Source organism: Pholcus phalangioides, unplaced genomic scaffold, assembly GCF_987345545.1.
Source record: "Pholcus phalangioides strain wild (caught in Gottingen) unplaced genomic scaffold, Ppha-v1.0 ptg000042l_1, whole genome shotgun sequence".
NCBI lineage: Eukaryota > Metazoa > Arthropoda > Arachnida > Araneae > Pholcidae > Pholcus > Pholcus phalangioides.
The window spans coordinates 17,185,290-17,199,208 of NW_028301628.1; the positions used below are offsets into that span (position 1 = coordinate 17,185,290).

Sequence of the window (13,919 nt, forward strand, 5' to 3'; positions counted from 1 at the left end):
CTATCTATTGAAATAGTTTTGACATCATTATTAATTTGAACTTTGAAAAAATTATCAGTCCTTGATAGAACTTTGTAAGGTCCTTGATATGGTTGCTGAAGAGGACGGCGAATGGAATCCACTCGGACGAAAACGTGTGATGATTTCGCCAGATCCTTGTTGATGAACACCTTGGCTGAACTATGGTGGCTAGGAGGCATTGGACGCAGTTTGGACATCTTTTTGCAAAGTCTCAGAACGAAATCTGAGCGAGACACATTCTGACTAGAGTCTCTGAAGAAATTGCATGGAAGACATAGAATAGTACCATAGACCATTTCGGCTGGAGTGGAACTTATGTCCTCCTTGAAGCTGGAACGAACACCAAACATTACAACTGGTAGGACGTCTACCCATCGTTCAGTAGCATGGCACATTATGGCAGCTTTGAGTTGTTGATGGAACCTTTCAACAGTGCCATTGCTCTGTGGATGGTACGCTGTCGTGTGAATGTGATTAACACCAAGCAGTCGTGCTAGGGACGTGCAGAGTTCGGATTCGAACTGCGTTCCACGGTCGGTGGTAAGCACTTCAGGAACACCAAAGCGTGCAATCCAGTTGGCGAAGAAGGCAGCAGCAACAGTCTCAGCAGTTTGGTCAGGAATTGGTATGGCCTCAGGCCAGCGAGAAAATCTGTCACAACACGTTAAGACATAACAGTTGTCTCTTGATGGAGAAAGAGGGCCGACTATATCCAGATGGATATGTGAGAATCTGGCTGAAGGTAGGCCAAACTCTCCCATAGGAGATTTAGAATGTTGGCAATGAAGACATGTCTTGCACCATTCTTTGCAGTCCGAGAGACTTCCAAACGAATCTTTTGTGGGTATAATTTCCACTGTTGCCTTGGCACCTGGATGGGATAAACTATGAATAGAATCAAACACTTGTCTTTGAAATGTTTTAGGAACGTAGGGTTGCACATTTTCAGTTAACACGTCACAGTAGAGTTCAACATCGGAATTAGCGAAAGTCATCAGCCTAAGCTCAAGACCGGAATCGACAATCGATTGCAAATCAGTGTCCCCAGCCTGCACGCGAGCCATCTCAGTAAAATCAATTACAGTAGGAACTTTAATTTCAGCTGTGCGCGAAAGAGTATCAGCAACCAAATTTTGTTCTCCTGACACGTGTCTGATATCCATAGAAAATTGACTTATGTAATCGAGATGTCTTATTTGGCGAGCAGAGCATTTCTCAGTTTTCTGAGTGAAGGCATATACCAGAGGACGATGGTCTGTGTACGTGGTAATGTTACGGCCTTCTAGCATGTGACGAAAATATTGTACTGCTGAGTAAATGCCTAGAAGTTCACGATTGTACACACTGTGAGTTTACATGAAAAAAATCCAAGTGGTTAGACTTTCGAAGCTGTCAAACTCCTTTTCACCACTTGATGTAAAACTGCTCCCAAGGACGTTTCCAATGCATCGACTGTGAGCGTCAAAGGTGTATCTAGAACTGTGTGCGCCAAAAGGGCACAATCAGCGATCAATTTTTTGCACAATGAAAATGAATTTTTCGTTTGATCCGTCCAACTGATCGGTGTTAGATCTTTTTTGCGTTTCCCTTTCACGAGTTACTGTAAATTTGCCTGGTCATAAGCAGCGCCTTTCAAAAGCCTGTGGTAAAAATTAATCAAAGCAAGAAATCTGAGCTCATCCACAGTTTTAGGCAAAGGATAATCAAGTAATGCTTGAACTCTATCGGGAATGGGAGAAATCCCTTCACCACTGACAGTTACGCCCAAAAAATTGATTTCATGTTCACTAAAAAAACATTTTTCAGGATTAATGACTAAATCATGATTGCTCAATCGTTGAAAAAGTTTTTTTGAGATCACTTTTGTAACTTTCCTCATCAGCGGATGCGACGAGCAAATCGTCTAAGCACGCATAGAAAAAATCTAGATCAGATAGAATGCTGTCTATAAATCGCTGGAATGTCTGAGCAGCATTTCGCAGTCCAAAGGGCATGCAAATGTTCTCGAAAAGTCAGTGAGGTGGGATTACTGCTATTTTTTGAATATCTTTTGGTTCGACTTGAATTTGGTGATAGGCCTTTATGAGGTCTATCTTAGAAAAAATTGATTTTCCTGCAAGACCAAATGAAAAATCTTGAATATGCGGTAGGGGATAACGATCGGGTACAGTTACGGCATTGAGCCTACGATAATTTCCACAAATCCGAGACTCACCATTCTTTTTGGGAACGAGATGGATTGGGCTCGCCCATGAACTTTTTGACGGGCGAACGATGCCCTGCTTAATTAACGAACTTCTTTTTCATGGCTAAAAGTTTTATCAGGCGATAGTCGCCGGGCCTTAGCGAAGACAGGAGGACCATTGGTTTCGATATGGTGAGTGACACAATGGGATTTGGGATCAAAATTGAGAATAGATCTTGTTAATTGAGGAAATTCTCTTAGCAATTTATGGTATGGAGATGCTCCGGAAATTATGGTGAGTCCTAAACTAGGTCCTGGACATTTTAGACCATTAGTGTGTAGGAAGCTGTTGAACAGCTGCTGAAAAGGAAGAAATATAGCGTGACTTTGTGCTCGAGCGAATTGTAGAACGTCAAATTTGAAAAAAAGTATGAGAGCAGTAGTATTGAGAGAGATTGGATTAAGGGATGGTAGAGGAAAGTAGTTGTATTAAGGCTACACTTGTTAATGTTCTAAGTTCGAATAAAGTCTGTTTTTTGAAAACGTTAGTAAAAGCCCGGAATACTTTGATTCGAAGCCGCAGCCATTTCCTTAGGAGCCAACAGATTTCTCAGAAGCGGGATATAGAACCGGACTGCGATGGAAGAAAATGTCATTTCTGGTGAGAGGATGAAAGAAAGACTTGGAGATGCTGGCGTTGGAGGTGGGAGAGAAGCCGTCTTTAGATGACAGAGTCGCCGATCTGAAGAACCTCATCGTCAAGTCGAAGAACTATGAAGAGGGCTCTGTTAGAGGACTCCTTGAGCAGATCATAGAAACCCGTCAAGAAGAAGCCGAAGCTCTGCGACAGAAAAAATAAGCCGCGCAACAGCAGCAGTTCGAACTGGAGCATCTTCGGATAGCATGTGAGACGTCGCGATTGTGCCGTGCAATTTGGCAAAGAAGATACAGAAGTTCAACGCGGATAACAGGGGATTTAAGTTTGCACTTACACTACTTCGAGTGCCAAGCTGAACTTAATAGAGTACCAGAGGCACAATCGGTCACTATCTTATTAGTGTTACTGGCTTACGAAGTGTCAGAAATCGGGATCCGTGAACCCAAACAGAGGATTAATGACTACTGTTCAGTCAAAGGGCTGTTGCTGAATCGATTCAAGGTGACGACAGAGAAGATACAGCAAAAGTTATCCAGCACATCCGACGTATGAAGTCGACTTGGAAGGATTTTGGATATGAGTTAAATGTCTTCTTCTCCGAGTGGCTATCCCTTCTGAATGTTACAGACTTCGAGTCCTTGAAGAAACTGATAGTCAAAGAGCATATGAAATCGCGGGTACCGATGAACATTCATAAACATTTCATCGGTCAATGGTCTAGTTTTGTGAACCCTGAGGAATTAGCGAAGAAGCTCAACGAATATGAAGTCGTGAGATCTCAGATCGAGGATGTAAAAAGTCACAAGGTCACCGGGACTGATGAACGAAGATCCGGATTTTGGGATGACCAGAGGGTAGATGCTCACCAACGAACTGTTGCTCAGGATTGAATTGTGCACGTGGATCCAAGGAGAGACATGATGATGGGAAGGACTTTTAACCGGAACAATCGCCCTCGTATGAGTGAAGTTGTTCGTGACGGCGAGGGACAACGGTGTCAGGCCAACAGTTCCGAGAGACAATAAGCGGAAAGACTGGGAGCCCAGATGTTTTTTGTGTGTATACCTGGGTCATGTATCGCGTGATTGTCCAAGAAAGAAGAATTTAACATGTCGCCTGTGTGGTGTGGCCGGTCATATTCAAAAGCACTGTGATCAGACTACAACGAAGAAAGTGAACTTGGCAGCAAATGGTTGTGCTGATTGTTACAAAGGGAACTGCATTTTCTTTTCTTTTAAACACTCTGGATGGTCTTTGCCTTTCTTGTTCCATGACAATATACGTTTATCTCATTTCTTCCCTGCCGTTCAATCCCTAATTGCACCTTCCCTCCGTGCCAATTGCCATAAGGCACAACAGACAAAGTTTCTTTCAGTGGGGAGGGGTCTTTCTTGTTTGCCTGGAAAAAACTGAGTGTCTCTTCTTTTGCTCACTGTGACCGGGAAGAGGGGGGGGGCATGGCGCGACATGAAAAGAAGCCCAAAGATGCATGGTGGGGCGTGAAAATTGGAAAGCAATGATATTGAAACCGAAATTAAAAAAATTACGCTCTATGAAGAATAGGTGCCAAAACCTAGAGGTTGAGGCCATTTGAGCCTCCCACGCAATATATTTCGTAAGAGCACTGAGCTCCCCGCCACCACTCCCCAGTAATTACTGAAAAATCATTGCAATGCATCCTCCCTCTTCTTCGTACACGCTTGAGTCCCATATATACGGGAGAACAAATAACTTTTAGCCCCCCCCCCCAATGTTTTATTGAAAAATATTGGGAAAAAACAGTACATTCTAAATGTCCATTCATAACAGATCTTGACGGCCGATGTCGAAACATTTTTCGAGCCTCCACAACAAAAATTTGACTGGGGGTGGGAGTAGAACATAGAATCAAATAAACAACAAGTGAATTATAATATTGATTAAAAAAAAGGAAACAAAAAATAAATGATAATTTTTCAAAGGTTCAGGAGCCTCTCGACCAGAACCAAGAACCTCGACTCCTCAAGAACTTCAGAAGATTATGTTGATTTTATAGTTAATTTTTTATTGTATATTATGATCTGCCTGTTGTGGAGTGTTGATTACGTGAAAAAAAAATTCCACCACACCCCGTCCTCCCGGTACACTTCAATATCTCTCTGAGTTGTGAAGCGGGGTGTGTCTGGTCTTCAAAGATCCAAGGAGCCATACGCGTAAACTTGTATCCGGCCAGCGGGCCCAAGCCCCTCCAATAATTTTGAAGGACTGGCTCAGCTTCCCCCCCCCCCCCCCACCAAAAAAAAAATTCCTGTGGATACACTTCCCATATTTGGCTCAGAAAAACAATTTTTATGATTAAAAAAGCCCCCAAAAGAAAGTTCAATAAAAAAAATCTCAAAATTTTATTTCAATACTTTTTTGTAAAATCACAATCGAATTGTCCTTGGCTTTTTTTTTTTTGTAACAATTTGTAGTATTTTTCTCACTGTCAACAACAACACTCGATCTCCAAGTATCATTCTCCCTTGGTGCCAATCCTAGGTGGCGATAGCGTGCATCTCTGGATGGTATCTGGGAGATGATATGTGGTGGAGGTGCTTTGGTCCTTTCTTGTTCCCGCTGTTGTAAGCATCTCTTCTTTTGTTTGAACGTGGAGCCTCCTTCGGGAAGGAGGCTTCCAGACGATACAGGAGGAAAAGAAAGGTAGAAAAATAGGCAGATAATGATTCAAACCGAAACAAGTACACTCCGAGAGCCATATTTCACTATCGAGTTCGGGAACCCGGGCTGAAACATTTTTGACAAAATACTGTGTATGACTAATAACACCAAGACAATATTATTGTTATATCGAGAGGTAACATTATCATCACATGCCCTGAAATTTCTGTTGCTGTTGGCATCTTTTCTGAATTGGTGTTGTTAGTACCACCAAAAAAAATGCGCTTTTGAGTATTTATTTTGTGCAAAAATAATTCAAGTGATTGATAAAATTCATTTGGATTTTTGACCCCCTCTCTCCCACTTGTCAGCAAAAGTCAGCAAAATGCTGACCCCCCCCCCCCCCCTGTCAGCAAAATTTCGTCATCAGCTCTGCCCCTCTGAATCCTAACTCATATTTTCAAGGGTGGTTGATGACAGTTGATAAGCATTATCCAAAACTCCCTCCCCCCTTGTCATCAAAAGTCAGCAAATTGGAACCCCCCCCCCCCATCGATGATGACGTAATACTTGAACAGCCCCTAAAAGAAAAATGAATATTCTCGATTATTCTCCAATTTTTACATCCAGGAGAATATTCTCCTTCTCGGAGAATTCTTCACATCTCTATAAAAACATATTTTTTTTCTTTTTGCTACCTCTTTGTATGTATAAATTCTAATATCTTGTATTTTGTACAATTATAACTCAAACATACTACAGTGAATACTACAGCTTATATAATGATAACCAAACGGATCATATGTACCCAATATATACAAAATATTGCTATAAGTGAGTTATCATTATGAATGGAGTACATTAACATTATGAATCAGGACTAGAGAGTAACATCAATATAGAGGAGATCGTTACATAAGATTACTGTACAGTGGAAAAATCGTTACAACGATACTCGATATAATGGTAAATTGCCCTACAACAGCATTTTTTCTTGGTCTGAAGAGTATTGCTGCATTACTTTTAGTATAGAGATAGAGAGGCTATTTTGCCCACTATTTTTATACTATAAAAACCATTATTGATTAATACCAGTATCACTATTTTTTTTACAAACCAAGTTCTTTTCCCACTTTTTATTATCACTAAGAGCTCATACAATTATTTTTTAAATGACTATTTATCAGAGGCATTACTTACAGAGGAAGAGACCATAAGCAATCTGCAGTTCACGGCGGTGAATTTAAGTAATTTGTGGTCAAAAACATCAAATTGAAGCAAGAGAAAGGTGGTAATGTTTTAATAAGCCAGCGGGCGAAAAAGTCATAAATCTGCTTCTGCCTGCTATTTATAAACAAATACTTTAACTAAAATTTATAGCGTGTTTAATTTTCTCTTTTAATCCATCGGCATATGATGACATTATGAGACTATCTTTACGGCAGGGCTTGACAAATACTTTGACTAAATACTTTGTTTTAGTTTTTTTACAAGTATCCTTTTTTGCTAATAGACACACTGTCATGAAATCAAAAAATTTGTCGTCCATAGACTTCAATTGAACAATTAAATAAAGAAAATTTTAGGTGCTAATGCCAATTTCTAGTCCCTATGGCGACCTGGCACCTAGGGTAAACCCTCGCTTTATGGCAAGAAAATTTATACCAATAAGATCAAAAACAAGCATATTATAACTAAATATGCATGCTAGTAAGAATATAATAATTTTAGTGTTCTGGGTTCACACAACACTAATTATGAATTTTTTCAGGAAAAATAGAAAAAAGTAGATAAATCATTTTTTCTGCAATTATTAAAAAAAATTCTCTTAAGGTGGTAAAAACCATGGGGAAAATATGTTTTTACCAGAATGGTAAAAACCGTGCCAGACCTGAAAACAATAGATTTTACCATCTTTGAGATATGAGATATGGATATGGGGGAGGGGGCAGTGCCACCCAGTGTCAATGGCAGTGCTGACTGATATAATGTACCAGAAGGTAGAAGGCGTCTTGCAGATGTCAAAGACATCCTATTCAAAGCTCTTTGGATACTGCCCTAAGCATGATAGCGGTGAAGTCCTCTGTATGCCTATTAATTAAGCATCAGCTGCTTGATAAGAGGTTAATGTGGACCTTTATGACTATATATTGTTACGAACTTTCGACGATAGATGGCGCGATTCGTTCGATGGCTCTCAAAATGTCGAAATCAGTCGATACCGGTTTCGGTCTAATCGCAGCAACATGCGATTGGCGGAGAACTGGCGGGGCATGTAGAGAAAAATCTAGAAAGTCCCGCACCTCCATACGGTAGCACCGCCGACTAGGAAACTGTGAAATAGAATGTTGTGGAATGTTCTTTTTCTCGAAGTTTCTATCCGGGTTATAAATACCGTGGCGCTCACAAGATGGCAGACTGAGAGAGGCTAGACAGGCTAAAAGAGACTCGAATAGACAGACTCTATTGCTGAAGTCAGTTGCGTTTAAACTTTGCGAGAAAGTTGTTAGCTCTCTGATTAGCTTGTAAATACGTGTAAATTGCTGTTCTGTAAATAAATCTGTGTTTGTCCGTCGAACCGCTTCTTGTTTTGCAACATCGAACACCTTAAAGTTGTAGATGAATTTCCCCAATATTACTGGTGGAGGAAACCTTGTCACAATGCTCTAACAAATTTACTAAGGATACAAATTACTGAAATCAAGAAACAGCTAACAGACATTAAAGGTTTTTACAGAAAACATTGCTGAGAATCACTTGCACTCCCCTTTCTACTTCTGCCACATGAAGCAGACACGGTAGAAACAAGATGCAAAGGTTCATAGTTTGGGTTATTCACAGATTTTCCGTATTCGCTATGACCCCCAGAACATAACCCCCTCGAATACTGAGGGATGATTGTATATATATTTTTTTTTTTTTCAATTGCGGTTAGAAATAAGTTGTAACAGCAACCCTAAAGTAAGTAGCTTTTAAAATTTGCTGTTTTGAGTGTTTATGCTCCTGATCGATTTGACCCAGATATAAGGATTTCCTTGATTTAATGAATAAAGTTGTTTCTTCTGATCGTGTAATCTGGGTTTGACTGTATGTAACATTTATTTGATGCAGATTCTATTTATGAGAACAAGTATACTCTTCATTAACTCTTATGCAGCCAGTGGTCTACTCTGTGAAATTTTTTTTCTCTGTTGCAATAGACAGGTCAATAAAATCTTTTTCTCTTTCAAGGGAAATCATTAAACATGAAGAGGTTGTTTTCTTCTAAACAGAATATATCATCTGCTTGGGAAATAGCAAGTGCGGTATGTCTTGAAAGAAAACCCATTATATCCAAAGACCCAAATTACATTGAAGACAAACATATCAAGCTAATCAGAAAAGAAGAAGTAGAGATGAGTTTTTTGAGTGATCATGAAATTCAGCACTTGAAAGATTTGTAAGTACATTGGAATTCTAAGATTCTTATTTCTTCTTCTAATTAGGCAGTTCATAGCTTAAGTCATTCCAAAAAAAAAGAAAGATTTGGAATGACTACTACTACCTCTACTACTACACAACTGCATATGTACGTCATGAATATTCCTCTCAGGAACTTGAATTGAAAGAATATTCAACATGAAATAAAAATATTTGAAACGAAAGTACTTGAGCATTTAAACGTTAATTACCAACATAGATATAGGTTCATTTCTATTTGTAATTAGCTTTTATATATCCTGCGGCTTTGCTCACATAGATTTTGCAATTTTAAAATTACTGGGTGATGATTCCCCCATATAACATTTGAATGCCTCGTGACCCCCTTGAGGGTTGAATTTTGAGATATACTGTCGTAGTGGGTATCTACATTATAAAATGTAATACTGACTAAATTTCATATTTATGGCTTCAGCGATGATTGCTTCATATAATCTTTGAGTCCCCTTACAGGGTTTAATTTTGAAAAATTCTTTCTTAATGAGTCATTTTATTAGGTACATTGTAAAATAATGATACTGACCAAATTTTCGTATTTATAGCTTCAGCAGTTTCGGCTTGCCATCATTTCTCCACATAACTTTTAGACCCTCTTATGACCCCTTTAAGTCCTGTTCACATATGCATGATTGGGGGTCACTTTGGTGATAATTACCGGCATTGTAACTTTTTTTTTCTACTCGTAGGTAATCATCAAAAAAAGCCCATATTTCTTGGGGTGGATTGGTGGCCGACACTGACCTTCTCTCCCATAATCCTTTGTGCCACGAAAATTACTGTAAGCTCCTCCATCTTGAATCAACTACTTCTGTTCAACCCATGTAACCAGTGACGACTTCTGGAAAGAAGGTGGGGGAGGGGGGGGGGGTGGATTACCAGCATAAACTAAATGTCATGTGAATGGTTTTTAGCGAATATCCCAGTTACCGGGAACTTCCCGGGATGTTTTATCGCACATGTGAACAGGGCTTTAGGGGCAGAATTTCGGAAAACCTCTTTTAATGAGCTTACATCATGAAATAGAACTACTGACCAAATTTCATATTTGTAGCTTCAGTGGATTTGGCTCAGCAGAATTTCTCTATGTAACCTTTGAACCCCCTTATTATGAGTCCCTTGGGGGACCAATTTCAAAAAACCACTTCTTGATGAGTCATGATTGAAACTATTGACCAAATTTCATATTTATAGCTCCAGTAGTTTTGGTTCCGAGATGATGAATCAGTCGGGATAAGTCATCATTTTATATACATAGATAAAAAGATAATTAAAATTCCTGAAATAAGACTTAGACTATTAGATATCTGACACTTTTGTAGAATATTTTCTTTACAAGGTTGAATTTGGACAGACACACTCTTGAAGCTTCTTTCAAAGATTTTAGCCATCAGTTTTTATTTCCCATACTAGCTATAATACCTGGCGCTGCCCGGGGTTTCTTCAGTGAGGCTGTTTGGATCACGTGATATCTTCCTCTTTCTTTGAGGGACATGCAAACCGTGTCTAAGTTAACCAATATGATGACTTCCTGCGCGACTTCATGAAATAAACAAATCTAGATTTAAAGAAATATAGAAAACTAATATATATATATATTTTAAGGGATTACTTCGATCCCCCTCCTGAACTTTATCTATTTCTGCCGGTTTCTGCTCCCAAAAATGCTTAATTAAAGCTGTGGAATTTCTTTGATGTACTTTACGGACCCATAATTGATTTTAAAACAGCCTAAAGTATATCAATTTATGCAGTTGAATATTAAAAGACAATATGGAGAACTTAATTTTCATGCTTGAGAAGATATAAATAAAAAGTAGAAATCAATGTTATTGACTGGATATCCAACTCAAAAGTAGGTCCGAATAATTACTTCATATTTAATCTCCCGGGCTTCTAAGTGAACTCAATATTTCAAAAATTGAGAATTCATTAAAATTTTTAAAATTTCACCATTGAATTTTTGCATTTCTACAGTAAAATCGGCAATTTTAACACTGATTTCTATGAGGATCACCCTTTTCCTGACCCTCAAAGCGATGCTGATGATGATGTCTATTCAAAAAGCCTCACTGCTGAGAGTATTAAAAATGTGGCAAACCATTATAAAGGCATAAACTATTAAACATATACTAACAGAATTACAGAAGTGACAAACCATTATAAAGGTATATACACTAGGGTGGAACGAAAAAGGGGGATTTTTCACTTTTTTTTGGAAATTGATGTTGCCTTAGTATTCAAAAGATGCCTTTCAAGCTTTTCAGACATTATACCAAAATCTAGGAAAATATTTTAATATCTTGAGGTTCCTCACGGACCCCTAAAGGTCGAGCAAAAAGACTTTTGTAAGTGCACATTATAAAAATCTTTTTAAACATTATATAAACAGTATATATATATATAACTAAGATAAACCCTGTGGGGGGGGGGGGACAAAACTATAACCATGTTCCAAATTATGAAAAAAAACGTAGTTTGACGATATAGGTGTCAGGAGAATGCCTCTATTGTTTCCTCTGTTATCACACTGTTATTACATTTCACTTTTTTGCAAAATAGTCTGCTTTTTTTTTCAAACGATGGAAGAGTACTCCCTGATTTATTCTGACTTGAATGAAGCCTTCACGACTCTCGGTTGTTGATACAGCAACAGATGCTTCAATAACGAATCGTACGCACCGTTCAACTGCTTGTGTGTGACACGGAAAATTCGGTATAGATGGAAAAGCAGGTTCAGATCGTTTTTTTGGGCCCAGTTTCTGATTTTTTATAATAGATGGTTCAGTCACTCGCACTTGATCCCATGCAATTAGTTCCGAATAGTGCTTAGCAGAAAAGCTTATTTTCGGAACATGGAATGTACGGATTTCTGCTTCTGATAATCCTTAATTTTTAATTTTTAGAATTCTCTTGATTCCCAGGTCTTTGCCCATACTATTTCCACAAGATATCTGTGATCTGCACTTAAATCACTGTTGTCACTGTCCATTATCGGAAGGTTATTAGAGATTGGTTTAAATTTCAGAATAGGTAATCTGTCACAATTTTCCAAACTTTTTCCGATAGCATATTGAAGCCCGTGTGGACTGATAGAACATCCATCTAGATGTTTCGCAAGATGCCTTAGAGGTAACTCATTGAAGTGAAAAAAACAAATAAGCCATTGCAAGGGATGGCCTATTTCTTTCTCTATTAATCTGAAAACACCATTTTTATAACCAGTATTGGTAACAGTTCTGTCGCATCCGATCTCCATCAATTCTTTCGTATCAAAATCTTGCTTCAAAAAGTCTAGGATTGATGATTTTATATCCCTTGCTCTACTGCTTCTTGGAGTTGTGTGACAGAGATAAATTGTGACCCGGGTTCCTGCAATATACTTATGTGTTTTTCAGATATGGTTCTTCTATGGAAAGAATCACCTTTTTTGACATTAGCTAAGGTTTTGTCTTTTCGACCATCAAAATATATTCCTCGCACATTTTGTTCTAGGAATTTTATCTTGCAAAAGAACTCTCTGTGATGCTTTTTCATCCGGTCTATTGTCATATTTGGCTTCTCTTTCGTCAATAACCCAACATCTTCCAGCACAGCATTTGCAATAATTGCAGCTGATCGATCACACACACCAGTTCTATCACAAGCAAGAGCAACATTTGGTATTTTAGTTCTCATCTGTGAGGACGATGGTAGAACTTCAAAAGCAAATGAAGTACTTGCTTCGGCACCGATTGATGAACCAACTTCAGGTACTGGTAGATGGAAATGCTAACTTCAATGGCAAACTGTGTTTTTGCTCATATAGATCACTTTCAAATACAAATACAACGCCACAACAGGCAAATTGCCCAACGAGGTGGCTGACTTAAGAACATCATGGATCCCCGAACCCTTTTTTACCCTACCTACGAGCCCTACCTACTACTGCTACACCACACGTGTACCCCGCCCACAACCCCCCGCGGAACCCCCAACGAATCGGTACATGCGGGAATGTGCGTGTACGTGTAGTGAAACCTGACGTGAAGTTTTTTTTGTTTCTCTGTAATGCTTGTTATGTGTAGTGCTGCCATCTGCCACCAGTTTTTCAAACTATGAGTGAAGTGTTATGATTGAATGATTTTTCGTTGTAAGACTGTTGCTCTCCGTGGCGAGACTTTTTAACGGGGAGATCGGCTCGCATTTGCGCCTTGAAGTTGGGAACCACAGAAAACCAACTTCAGCCGACCACCACTGTGGGTTCGAACCCGGATCCTCGCATCGCGAGTCCGTCACTATAATCCCTCAGATCTCCTCAGATTTCCTCACAATCGTTGGATATAGATGAGTTTTCAGTGGTTGATGAACTAGTTTCCGCTGTTTCTTCTTGAGATGACTTCAAATGGGATACTACTGTCATTTTACTTTGTTCATTATTTTTCAATTTCTTCGTTGTTAGGACATTACTCGACCAATCGCCATCTTGCGTGTACTTCTTTGATCTTGCAAGAAATTTCGCTCTAAATTTGGGACCTTCCTCAACCTGTCACACTTACTGTCTTCAAAATCACATTCGCATGCTGCAATGTCGAACAATTTCCATGCTTCGCACTGAAAAGATTTCAAGTTCAACTTGAAAGTTTAAGAATCTTTCCTTGCTTTCATATGTTTCTGAAGATTCTTGTATTTACAGTAAAAGTCTTTGAAAATTTTGCGTATCCATTGGTGAGAAACCGTAGGAATTGAAGCAGTTTTCCAAATATTTTCTATCTTTGGCACGATAATTTCAAGAATGTCTGCAATAGCTGGATTTTTTCTTGATTGCTGTGCCTTCATATTGCGTTAAGTCAGCAAATAACAAAGCATAACATCGCCATGGGTGGGCAAGATCCGAGAATCCAACTCTTTAGGATTTCCTAAAATGTCACAACAATAAAAGCTTCTGGTCGTTATTTT

At 39.0% G+C, this 13,919-nt stretch overlaps 1 protein-coding gene across 8 annotated transcripts in view; it reads left to right on the forward strand.

Moving 5' to 3' along the window:
- Positions 1-13,919, forward strand: part of mRpL46 (mitochondrial ribosomal protein L46) — a 101,022-nt gene that overhangs the window by 23,593 nt on the left and 63,510 nt on the right. For 6 of the 8 annotated variants that reach the window (XM_089254680.1, XM_089254682.1, XM_089254686.1 and 3 more), the window contains one exon: positions 8,736-8,943. In XM_089254680.1, coding sequence (XP_089110806.1) covers positions 8,736-8,943 — 208 coding nt within the window. The remainder of the gene's footprint in view (positions 1-8,735; positions 8,944-13,919) is intronic. The other 2 variants (XM_089254683.1, XM_089254687.1) reach the window with 1 other exon arrangement.